The sequence below is a fragment of the Saccostrea cucullata genome, unplaced genomic scaffold (assembly GCF_032062105.1).
Source record: "Saccostrea cucullata isolate Sc308-1 unplaced genomic scaffold, CSIRO_AGI_Scuc_v1 ctg2691, whole genome shotgun sequence".
Classification (NCBI taxonomy): Eukaryota; Metazoa; Mollusca; class Bivalvia; order Ostreida; family Ostreidae; genus Saccostrea; species Saccostrea cuccullata.
Window position 1 is genome coordinate 1 of NW_026924461.1, and position 10626 is coordinate 10626.

A 10626-nucleotide genomic window follows, 5' to 3' on the forward strand; every position below is an offset into this window, starting at 1 on the left:
TCATGTTGATGACATTCCAGATAAAGTGAAAACAAATGTAATGACTCTAGTTTTCCTGGACCAGCTAATAGCTTTAGCAAACCTTAAAGTGACCAGGGTTTGTCAAGTGGAAGGTTGCGGGGAGGATGTAAACATCGTTGTACATCACGTTGGATCGGCATTGTATTTGAAATGGGTACGTTTTAATGACAGCCATATATTGCAATGGTATGCATACAATAAAAATAAAATACAGTATAAATGTTTATTTCAATAGAATTTCTTTATTTTATAGGTTTGTGCTAAATCTCATGAAGCTGAGAAATGGTGCTCTCAACCTCTCTTAAACAGGGGTCTACATGCTGGAGACTTGATGATCTCAGCTGCCATTCTTTTTTCGGGAAACAATTTCCGAAAAATGGAACTCTTTGCTAGGTTTCTGAAGTTAAGATTTCCAGGGCAATCAACATTCACAAGACTACAGAACAGATACCTTGTGCCAGCTGTTGATGAGCTCTGGAAAGCAAAACAGGCGGAGATAATGGATGAGCTAACTGACAAAAACCTCATTATTCTTGGTAATAAAAGTATTCTTCACGCAATGTTGACTTATTCTGATGGCAAGTCCTAATTTATAATATTACATGTAACAAAATTTTTTTATAATACATGTCATATATATATAATATATTTCAGGGGATGGTAGAATGGACAGTCCAGGACATTGCGCCCAGTACTGTACCTACACTTGTATGGAGGATAATAGCAAAAAAATCATCTCAGTAAAGACTCTTGACAAACGAGAAACCGAGGGGAAAAGTGGCAACCTTGAGAAGGCCGGGTTCCTTAGATGCTTGCAAGAACTCCAGGACAAGGATTTGGTTGTGACAGAGGTTGTTACAGATGCACATCTCCAGATTGGTGCCCTTATGCGTAAGCATTTCAAGTTGCACACTTGTAAGAATGTACATGCACAATGATGTTATAGCATTATGACATCATGCTTCGGTAAAAGTCATTTACCTTAGATCAAGGTAAATAAGAAAAGTACTATTGTCTATAATTCACAACATTGTCCGGCCCACCAAAGTATCCATGTTTCACAATTTTTTCATATTTGCATTTTTGTGTTGTAGGGAAAGATTATCCAGATATAAAACATAGCCACGACATATGGCATGCTGCTAAAAATCTGGGGAAAAAATTAATTTCGGTAAGTAAAGAAAAAATTCATGTAATAATTTGGAATTTATATACAAGTTTTAGCTTGGGAAGATTAAATCCTACATTTGGTGTATGTCTTAGTCAATATAAAGAGTTTTTAAAGTTATGTTTTACTGCAGGCAGGACAGGATAAAAGTTGCAGCGAGTTGCAGAAATGGTCCAGGGACATTGTCAACCATTTTTGGTATGTTTGCAAAACTGCAGGCAACATGGATGAATTCATGGTATGTACACTGTACATGTGAACATCAAAAGTAAATTCATTTAAATGAGTAATGCAACAAAAATACAGGTACCAAATTTTTTTGTTGGTGCAGTGTAAATATAACTTGAATGACTGCAATTGAAAAATGATTTGTGTAAGAAAAGTGATTGTTTTTTAGGGGATGTGGGTTGGTGTTCTGCATCACGTGGTGGATGAGCATGAGTGGTTACTGCCTTACAGTGAAATAGGCGTGAGTGCATGTGCTCACGATCCTTTGTCGGAAGCAACAGGAGACAAAGTGTGGATGACAAAGGGCAGCCCAGCTCATGAAGCTTTAAGGAAAGTTATCCTGGACAAGCGCTTCCTTAACAACATACACTATTACCTAAATTTTAGGTAAGATTTCAAAATTTATATGTTGAAGATTTGACATTTTTTTATTATTTGGGAATAACCAACACAAACTAAGTATGAATTTCATAATTGTAACTTTTCAGAAGTACAGCTGATCTAGAAAGCTACCACAACGTCATATTGATGTATTCTTCGAAAAGATACTCATACAGTCCACCTGTATACCGGGCCAGAAATCTACTAGCAGCCCTGGACTACAATCAAAATGTAGACAGAGAGCCCATCAAAAATAAAGATGGAACTGTGAGGTATAGTCATTCTTAAAACTTAACTTTAATTTTTTCTTGTTTATTGTATTGAAAGACAGAAAGAAAAAGCAAGTCAAGGAAGCTCTAAACACTTCTCACTGAAGAGCTTTATTCACATAATAAAAACTTTAATGTATCCATGTTGATGTTAATGAAATTAACAGAAATACATGTATACAATAAAATTTGAATTTCTGCTTGTTTGTATTTCTTTTTACTTGTATACCCTAATCGGCCCAAAATTGGTATAGTTTCCTTAAATCCCATCTTTAAATTTTTCTTTGCGTTTAGAGGATCTCAAGCTGGTCAATAGTGACTCTTTCCATGGAAGTTGTATTCTAATATAAGTACTTATACTTCAGACTACAGAGAACATTCAACAAGAAGTCAGGCAGGTGGACCGTGTATCCAGTCAAGGAAAAGAAGACCTATGAACATGTAGAAATGTTGATTGACTGGGTACTGGCTAGGAGAATTGAGGACAAGGAAGGGTTCCACAGACAGCAGGACCTGGAGGAGGGAGATCCTAGACGACTGTCCAAGTCTATTGCTCCTGTGCCGCCACCACCAACTGCAGAACTTGCCAGGGAACAGAGATCTCGATTTGAGAAATGAACTCTTAATTTTGTGTATTTGTACATATTGATGAAGTACCTGGTAGTCTTATGAAAGATTGCAAAATAATGAAATCAACAATTTTAGAATTCTTCAATATTCTGTTTTGTTTTAAAATAGATTCTTCTGGGAATTAATTTTCCTTTAATTCCAGGCAATGTTGAACTTAGGCCATTTCAATTTTTTACTCGTAAGCACCCACTTCATTTCTTTAGTCGGTGTATATTAAAAGAAAGTATATATATATTTGAAATATACCTCACCCTACATATTCAAGACAAAAATTTAGTAAGCTTGATAGAATTCAAAGACTTTGAATAGAATAATTCATTTCAGGTTTTTTTCTGACATGGGGTGTCAAAACCAAGGCGCATGTGGATGCTAAACAAATAAAAATCTTGAAATGATCTAAGTTTGAACAATATAACCTGGACATAGTTTTTTTTAAAGTTACAATATAACAGAAAAAAAAACCATCAAGGAATACCACTTTATTTACAAAGAAAATTTGCTTTCAATGGTACCATCATCAATACTGGTGATTAGGAACACAAAACAAACATTGATTTTAACATAAAAATACATCTTTTGTTGACAAATCATCTAGTATTAGAGACTGATGAGCCAGAGCAATATTAAGTCATCTTATCTGAGAATTGACACTGCTTGGGGAATAATGTTTATACATGTAATAAAAAACTTAAAATGTAAAAAACTTTTATGTAATAAAAAATTATAAATGTGGCCTTGCCTCTCTTGACATGAAAACTGATAATTCCTTTTTAAACTTTGATCCACTATTATATCACCATACCTCTCAATTCAAAAGATGAAAACAAGTAATTAAGTAGAAATACACAATAAGGTGAAAATGCTGTAAAGCCAAGTACTAATCTGACAATCCTTGTGCACAAAGCCAAAAGTAAAATATATACAAATTTTGAACAAATACTTTGGGACATCCAAATGATCGTATCAAATTTACAAGTATTATGCACAATGCATACAATAGCAAGACACTTGCAAAGCAGAAAGTGAATAGTTAGTTTAACTGGATACAAGATACATTACAGAGTAAATGCCACTTTAGCCTAAACGAGACGGTACAAAACCATGATACTGTCCAAATTGGTCAGGAAATTTGTCTCTAATTGCCCACACACAGCAACTTGGAATAACCCTTCTGACCCCCACTCCTAAACGTCCATGGTGCCACAGTATAAACTGTCTGTAGCCAGCATGCCTTTTCCCCTTGTTATAGTCATCATCTTGAGGGAGGGCAAGGACATCCTGTCTATACATCTGTGCTATTTGCAGGACGAGTTCATCAAGCACAAGAAGGTTGAAATCCTATGAAGAAAGAAGCATATATGCATAAAATAGAGAGACTATAAAATACAAAAAAATCATTTTTTTTATTCATATTGCACATAGCAAATCAAAGGAAATGAATATGTACCGGCAAGTCAGATCGACAGTTGTTTGGTGGCCTTCCACAGCATAGTCGTTCAACTTGTGTTGGCATTTCTCTGCATTTCATGCAGGTACACCATTCAGGGGAATTCCCACCAGGTTGAGGATGGTAACCACCATGTGGTATCCTGTCCATAACATCCAGAAATAAACTGGGGTGATTTCTCCCTGTTGTTAGCAGAAGGTCTTTTCTTTCCTGGTCACTCATTTCTTCAATGCGTGCCTTAAAGATACCAGAGATGAAAAATAATTACACATTCCCCATAACAAAATACTATAAATCTTAAAATACTGGAGCTTGATAAATCTTAAAATGGTAGCTAGTATTCAATACCTCAAACACCCTCTGACGTTCTAGGGCAGCATCTGCTGCCACATCCCCTCTGTGTCTACTTCTTTGCACGTTACCCCTTCCTCTGGCACCCCGGGCCCTTCCTCTACCCCTTCCTCGACCCCTTCCTCGACCCCTTCCTCTTCCCCTTCTTGTGGGGCTTGATGTTGGGCTTGACGATGTCGACACAATCTCTGCTCTAGGGCGTAAACCTTGTCGTCTGACAGGGCTTGAACCTTCACTACTAGAAATCTAAAATGTTAATAAATGGGAACATATCATCTTCAATTCTATAAATTATAAAACATTGCATGTGAAAAATATCATTGCCATGTCGTATGTAAATGTTTTATGGAATATTCAGCTGGTATTTGTCAAATTTTATGAAAACAAGTCAATTATTCTGAGATGTATATATTTAACCTTTTTTTCAAGAATGACTATGATACACTTACATGTGTATATTATTAGATGACAATACGGGTGCTTTTCCATTATTACGCAACACGATTGTGTATGGCGATTACCGAAACAAACGAAATAATGAATGCCTCCCGTAAAAAATAAACAAATGACGATAAAAAAAATGCTGGGAATATGTCTTTGAAAGTCTTAAAAGTCATTGTGTTATCGATATTCATCATTTTCACATTGAATTTCCTTTTTAATAGGTGTACAGGGAAAACTATACCCCTTATGTGGCCCCCTTATCTGTCACTAATTATGTTTCGTACGTTTTGGCAATGTAAATAACAGAAATATCCTTTAATTTGAATCATTATCAAGATTATAATGTCCCAGATATAGAATTCCACCGAATCCTCCGATATTACGAGATATAATCATGATTTTATTACATAAACAATAGCGTAAACTTACCTCTTCTTCCATCGTGGCTTCCATGCTGCAATTTCCCGCGGTCATGCGCAGTGGTATTAAACATGGCGGATCTCATTAATATTCAACACATTACAGCATGTACAGGGAAGATAAAATCGTATTATTAGTTGAAACGAGGTGTTCTCCGTGTTCAGAATTTTATGAAAAGTTTTAATTTAAATGTATTTATTATATTTCTTTACTTGATTTTGTGGTTTTCAAAAATATATATTTTTGATCAGTTACGCCATATATGGCTTTAACTCAAATGACGTAAGTGCTTTGTACAATTATATATCTTCAGTTAATACCGGCATCTGCCTGGTGCCATATGACAATTGCCTCACTATACAACTGACTATATGAGTCAACAGCCACCTGCCTGGTGCCTCTTGATTTAGCCTTTAGCACCTGCCTGGTGTCTTACTGCTTCCCAAGTTGCCATTATAACTCTAGCCAAGTAGCTACAATGTACTTACACAGTATGATTTAACTTTGTAAGAGCTTCTCTGTCCTAATAACAAACCTACAGCTAACGTCACACAACTATATTTTAACAAGTCACTAACTACAGCAACTTTGCACAATCCTATTTGATCGATACACCGACTGGTTTCTGTACCAAAGTGGAGACACAAGACAGTTGGCTGTACTACCCCCTTGTACCTCAACTTCATCAATGATCATAAGTTATCAGATATCATATTGATAAAATACAACAGACTGCCTTTCTTTTGGCAACACTATTATTATTTTCTAACAGAACATCATTTATCAATAATACTTGTATAATTCTTTTGTCAATTGACCAATTAATTACAATATTTACATTGATTAGCTATTATAATATAAACAATAACGGGACGTAACTCCTCTAACCATTTTACTTCTACGTTAGAGTCGAAGTAGTTTTTTACATTTCATGTATCCTTATGTCTCAATCGTTTAATCAAACGCTCAGCTGCCTCCATAAACCCCTACTCGCGAAATGGCGGAGTTGACAGAGGCAGCCGCCATCTTGGGCCCGCTTCAGATTTTCAAATATTAATATCTAGAGTTCAGATTAACCAATAATCAAACAACTTATATAGTAAGCATCAATAGAAAGGTCTCTATTAATATTCCAAAAATAAATAAAAACTATTGGAAAACAAAAAAGTTAGAAAATACGCTTTTTTCAATTCGCATCTCCTAACGACAGGAAGTATTGACGACGAACGAAAGGTCGCGTCCTGGATAGTGAATATCACGATCTATAATCCCTGAAACTTTCATGTTGATATCTTCTACCGTTCTTGAGATTAACCGTAGACAAAATGTCATTTTAAATTCAGAAAATGTCCCGTAACTTGGCACCAGAAGAGAATTTCCAAAAAATCTCTCGGAAAAAATAACTTCAGATAACAACACATAATTTCTGTAAATTTTATGAAAATCCACCCAGTAGTCTTCGAGAAATCGCGTGCACAAAATTTAGTGTACGGAAAAATAATAATAAGAAGAAGAAGAAACAATAGAATCACTATAAGGTCTTCCGTGAAGACGGAAGACCTTAATAAATCATAATTACCATACATGTATATAATAAATACATGTATGCATGGAAAATTAATAAAATATGTATCTGCCACATTCTCCCCCTGGTGTGAGAATGGCGTCCGCGCCATTGCCAGGACCCAGAATGTGACACAAGGTACTGTGTTTCGGCATAAAAGAAAGAATATATACAATTAAAACATCACTTACCTGTTATGATGCTGATAAGGGCTCTGGATGCCTCCTTATCTAGCTTCTGGAAAGTTCCATCCTCTACAATCTTTTCCAGGTAAGCAGCCTTCTGCATCCACTCTGGATGATGCTGAAGGGACGTAGCATAATCTTTTGTCCAGGTTGGTTTTACTTTCTTCCTTGTTGATACTCTTGGTACAGGTTGTGGTGTACTAGGTGGCGAAGGCTCGGAGATATCATCAGTCTCATCTTGGTCATCTGCAGTAACTGAATCCTCTGGATCAAGTTCATCTATGACTGTCATCTCAGACTCAGGAACATCATCATCATCATCATCATCATCAGGTACACTGATGGGAATAGGAGCGTCCTCCTTAGATGTGCTCTGAGTTTCGGTGGTACCGGTACCTTCTACATGAATAATAACTTCTTCATCACTGTCGTCAGACTCGTTCTCATCCTCTCTGATGGGTGGTTTCGTCTGAACAATCTCTCTCTTATCTTCTGTCTTCTTCCTTGGTTTAGGTGTTGGCGGTGAAGAGGAAATCTTAGAACCAATTGGCAGAAGTAAATTACGATGCAATGTTCTACATCTTCCTTCTCCATCTTCTCTCTTCACTTTGTAGACTGGGATGTTACAGTTCGGTTGCTCCAGGACAACATAGGGAAAATCCTCCCAGCGATCTGCGATCTTGTGTTTTCCTTCAAAGGCAACAACCTTCACCAACACTCTATCCCCCACCTCCAAAGTAACACCTTTTGTCTTAATATCATAGTTCGCTTTCTGACGAGCTTGGCTATTCCTAATAGCTGTATTTGCTGCATCATAGGCTTCTGTAAGTCTTTGTCTAAGCTTCTCTATATAAGCTGAAGTCGTCTTAGCTTTTTCACCATTATCTAACCCAAAAACCAAATCTATAGGTAAGTTTGGCTCCCTACCAAACATTAGAAAAAATGGTGAATAGCCTGTAGTCTCATGCTTGGTAGCATTATAAGCGTGGACAAGTGGGCCTATGTATGATTTCCAGTTTGACTTCTGGTTGGGCTGTAGTGTTCCTAGCATGGAAATCAAAGTCCTGTTGAAACGTTCAGTGACACCATTTCCCATTGGATGATATGGTGTTGTTCTGGACTTAGATATACCTGTAAGCTGACAAAGTTCCTGAATTAATTTACTTGAAAAGTTGGCTCCTTGATCTGAATGAATTTTGTTTGGAAGTCCGTAAGGTATGATGAAGTTATTGAATAAAGCATCCGCTGTTGTCTTAGCTGTCTGATTTCTAGTAGGAACGGCGATGGCGAATTTAGTGAAATGGTCTGTAATTACAAGAATGTTCTGTATTCCACCTTTTGAAGGTTCCAGAGTCAAATAGTCTATACATACAAGTTCCATAGGTTGACATGTTGAAATGTTGACCATGGATGCTCGTTGGTTATCTGGAGACTTGAACTTTAGACACCTGTCGCACTCTTCTATCCAAATAGCAATATCTCGCCGCATCCTTGGCCAATAAAACCTATCCATAACTAATGATGTTGTTCTCTCCCTGCCAGGATGTCCCATCTGGTTATGGAGGAAATCAAGGATAGTAGGAACAACTTCTATAGGAACAACCACTTGTCGATGTTCAGTGTCATCCTCTGCACATTTAACTCGCACCAGTAAATCATCAACAATCCTGAACTTCCTGAAATTCTGGTACATGGCTTTATCCAGATCTCCTGTCATGGTATCTTTCTTTGGTCTCTTACCATTCTTGACATACTCCTTCCAAATAGATATAAATGGATCCTTCTTCTGTATGTCGTGGAGATCTATCCTCTGGAATATGTCAGAATCCTGGATTGGTGACTTAATATCTTGGCTAACTGCGAGATGTACAGGTAAAGTCTCAATGAGGGGATGTCCTTCTTCCAGGTTACAAATAGCTCTGACTGATTCTGTACTAAGAGTCTCTGGAAGTCTTGAAAGGGCATCAGCATCCGCATTGGTCCTACCAGGCTTGTACGTAATGGTGAACTGGTATGCAGAAAGGGCAGCAATCCACCTATGTCCAGTTGCGTCAAGCTTGGCGGAGGTCAACACATACGTCAATGGATTGTTGTCGGTATATACCGAGAACGTCTGACCCATGAGGTAATCTGAAAATTTCTCCGTTATCGCCCATTTAAGAGCTAAAAACTCCAGCTTATGTGTCGGATAATTTCTTTCAGATTTGGACAATCCTCTGCTGGCGTATGCGATAACTCGGTTGTGTCCATCTTGCTCCTGATATAGAACGGCTCCAAGTCCTGTTCCACAGGCATCTGTATGCAGCTCGAAAGGCTTGGTGAAATCAGGATAGGCAAGTATAGGGGGTGTAGTAAGCTTGTCCTTCAACACCTGAAAAGCCTGTGCTTGTTGCTCACCCAACTTCCACTTTGGAGACTGTTCTTTTCTGTTCCGAGTCTTCTTACCAGTAGCCATAATATCTATGAGCGGACGTGCAATCTTGGCAAAATTCTGTATAAACTTTCGGTAATAACCGACAAATCCTAGAAATGATCTTACTTCCTCTGGGTTTGACGGGGTAGGCCAATTCTTAACTTTGTCTATCTTGTCAGGGTCTGCTTGCACTCCCTCTTCAGAAACAATGTGTCCAATGTACTTTACTTTATTCATGAAGAATGAACACTTCTTTGGAGAAAATTTTAGATGAAACTGTCTAATCCGGTCAAAAACTTGTCTTAATCTGTGAAGATGTTCATCAAAAGTCTTAGAGAAAATTATCAAATCATCAAGGTAGATAAAACAGATCTTTAAATGTAAGTCACCTAGGCACTGTTCTTGCAGACGCTGGTACGTGGCAGGCGCATTGGCTAGTCCGAAGCTCATCTTGTTGAACTCATAAAATCCCAATGGCCCCACAGTAAACGCAGTCCTCTCTTTGTGTGCCTCTTCGATCTCAATCTGGTGATAACCTGACTTCATATCGAGTACTGTAAAGAATCTGTTCCCTGATAATGAATCTAAGATCTCGTCTATCCGTGGAAGGGCATAGTTGTCTTTGATGGTTCTCGAGTTCAGCTGTTTGTAATCTATACAGAGGCGTAATGATCCATCATGTTTCCTAACAAGGACCACATTAGAGGAAAATGGTGAATGGGATGGACGTATGACACCACTTGCTAGAAGTTCCTGTATGTGTGTCCTAACTTCCTCAATGGCAGCAGGAGGAATCCTTCTATATTTCTGCTTGAAGGGTGTTGGATCATGCAGGTCTATCCTATGCTTCACCTTGTCCGTCGTACCAATATCTGTGGCACCCTTTGAGAAAATATCTGCATACTCCAAGATCAGATCTTTACATCTCCTCTGCTCCTCTGATGAGATATCTTGTGAGATCTTAATTTTCTCAAATAATTTGTCCATTTCCGGCATAAATGATGACTTAGGCATCTCTGTTTCCAAAATAGTCACTGGTTGCAGCTCACATAGAATGGCTCTCGGTGCAATAGAAACTGTTCTTGTGGTGACGTTGCTTATTTCA

General features: G+C 37.7%; 2 protein-coding genes across 2 annotated transcripts; one reads left to right on the plus strand and one right to left on the minus strand.

Moving 5' to 3' along the window:
• Nucleotides 1–4: 4 nt before the first annotated feature.
• On the plus strand, nt 5–3721 carry LOC134266469 (uncharacterized; the record flags this gene model as incomplete). Its single annotated transcript, XM_062748700.1, has 8 exons — nt 5–175; nt 275–557; nt 676–912; nt 1116–1192; nt 1323–1427; nt 1587–1804; nt 1906–2070; nt 2433–3721. Coding segments are annotated over 8 exons (1509 nt in total), but the record flags the coding sequence as incomplete, so codon positions are not given.
• A 37-nt stretch (nt 3722–3758) lies between these two features.
• On the minus strand, nt 3759–5392 carry LOC134266474 (uncharacterized). Its single transcript, XM_062748704.1, has 4 exons — nt 5369–5392; nt 4493–4741; nt 4145–4381; nt 3759–4035 (listed from the first exon to the last, which is right to left on the minus strand). Exons 1-4 carry the CDS (start codon nt 5390–5392, stop codon nt 3772–3774), a joined length of 774 nt encoding a protein of 257 aa, XP_062604688.1. The 3' UTR covers nt 3759–3771.
• Nucleotides 5393–10626: the final 5234 nt, after the last annotated feature.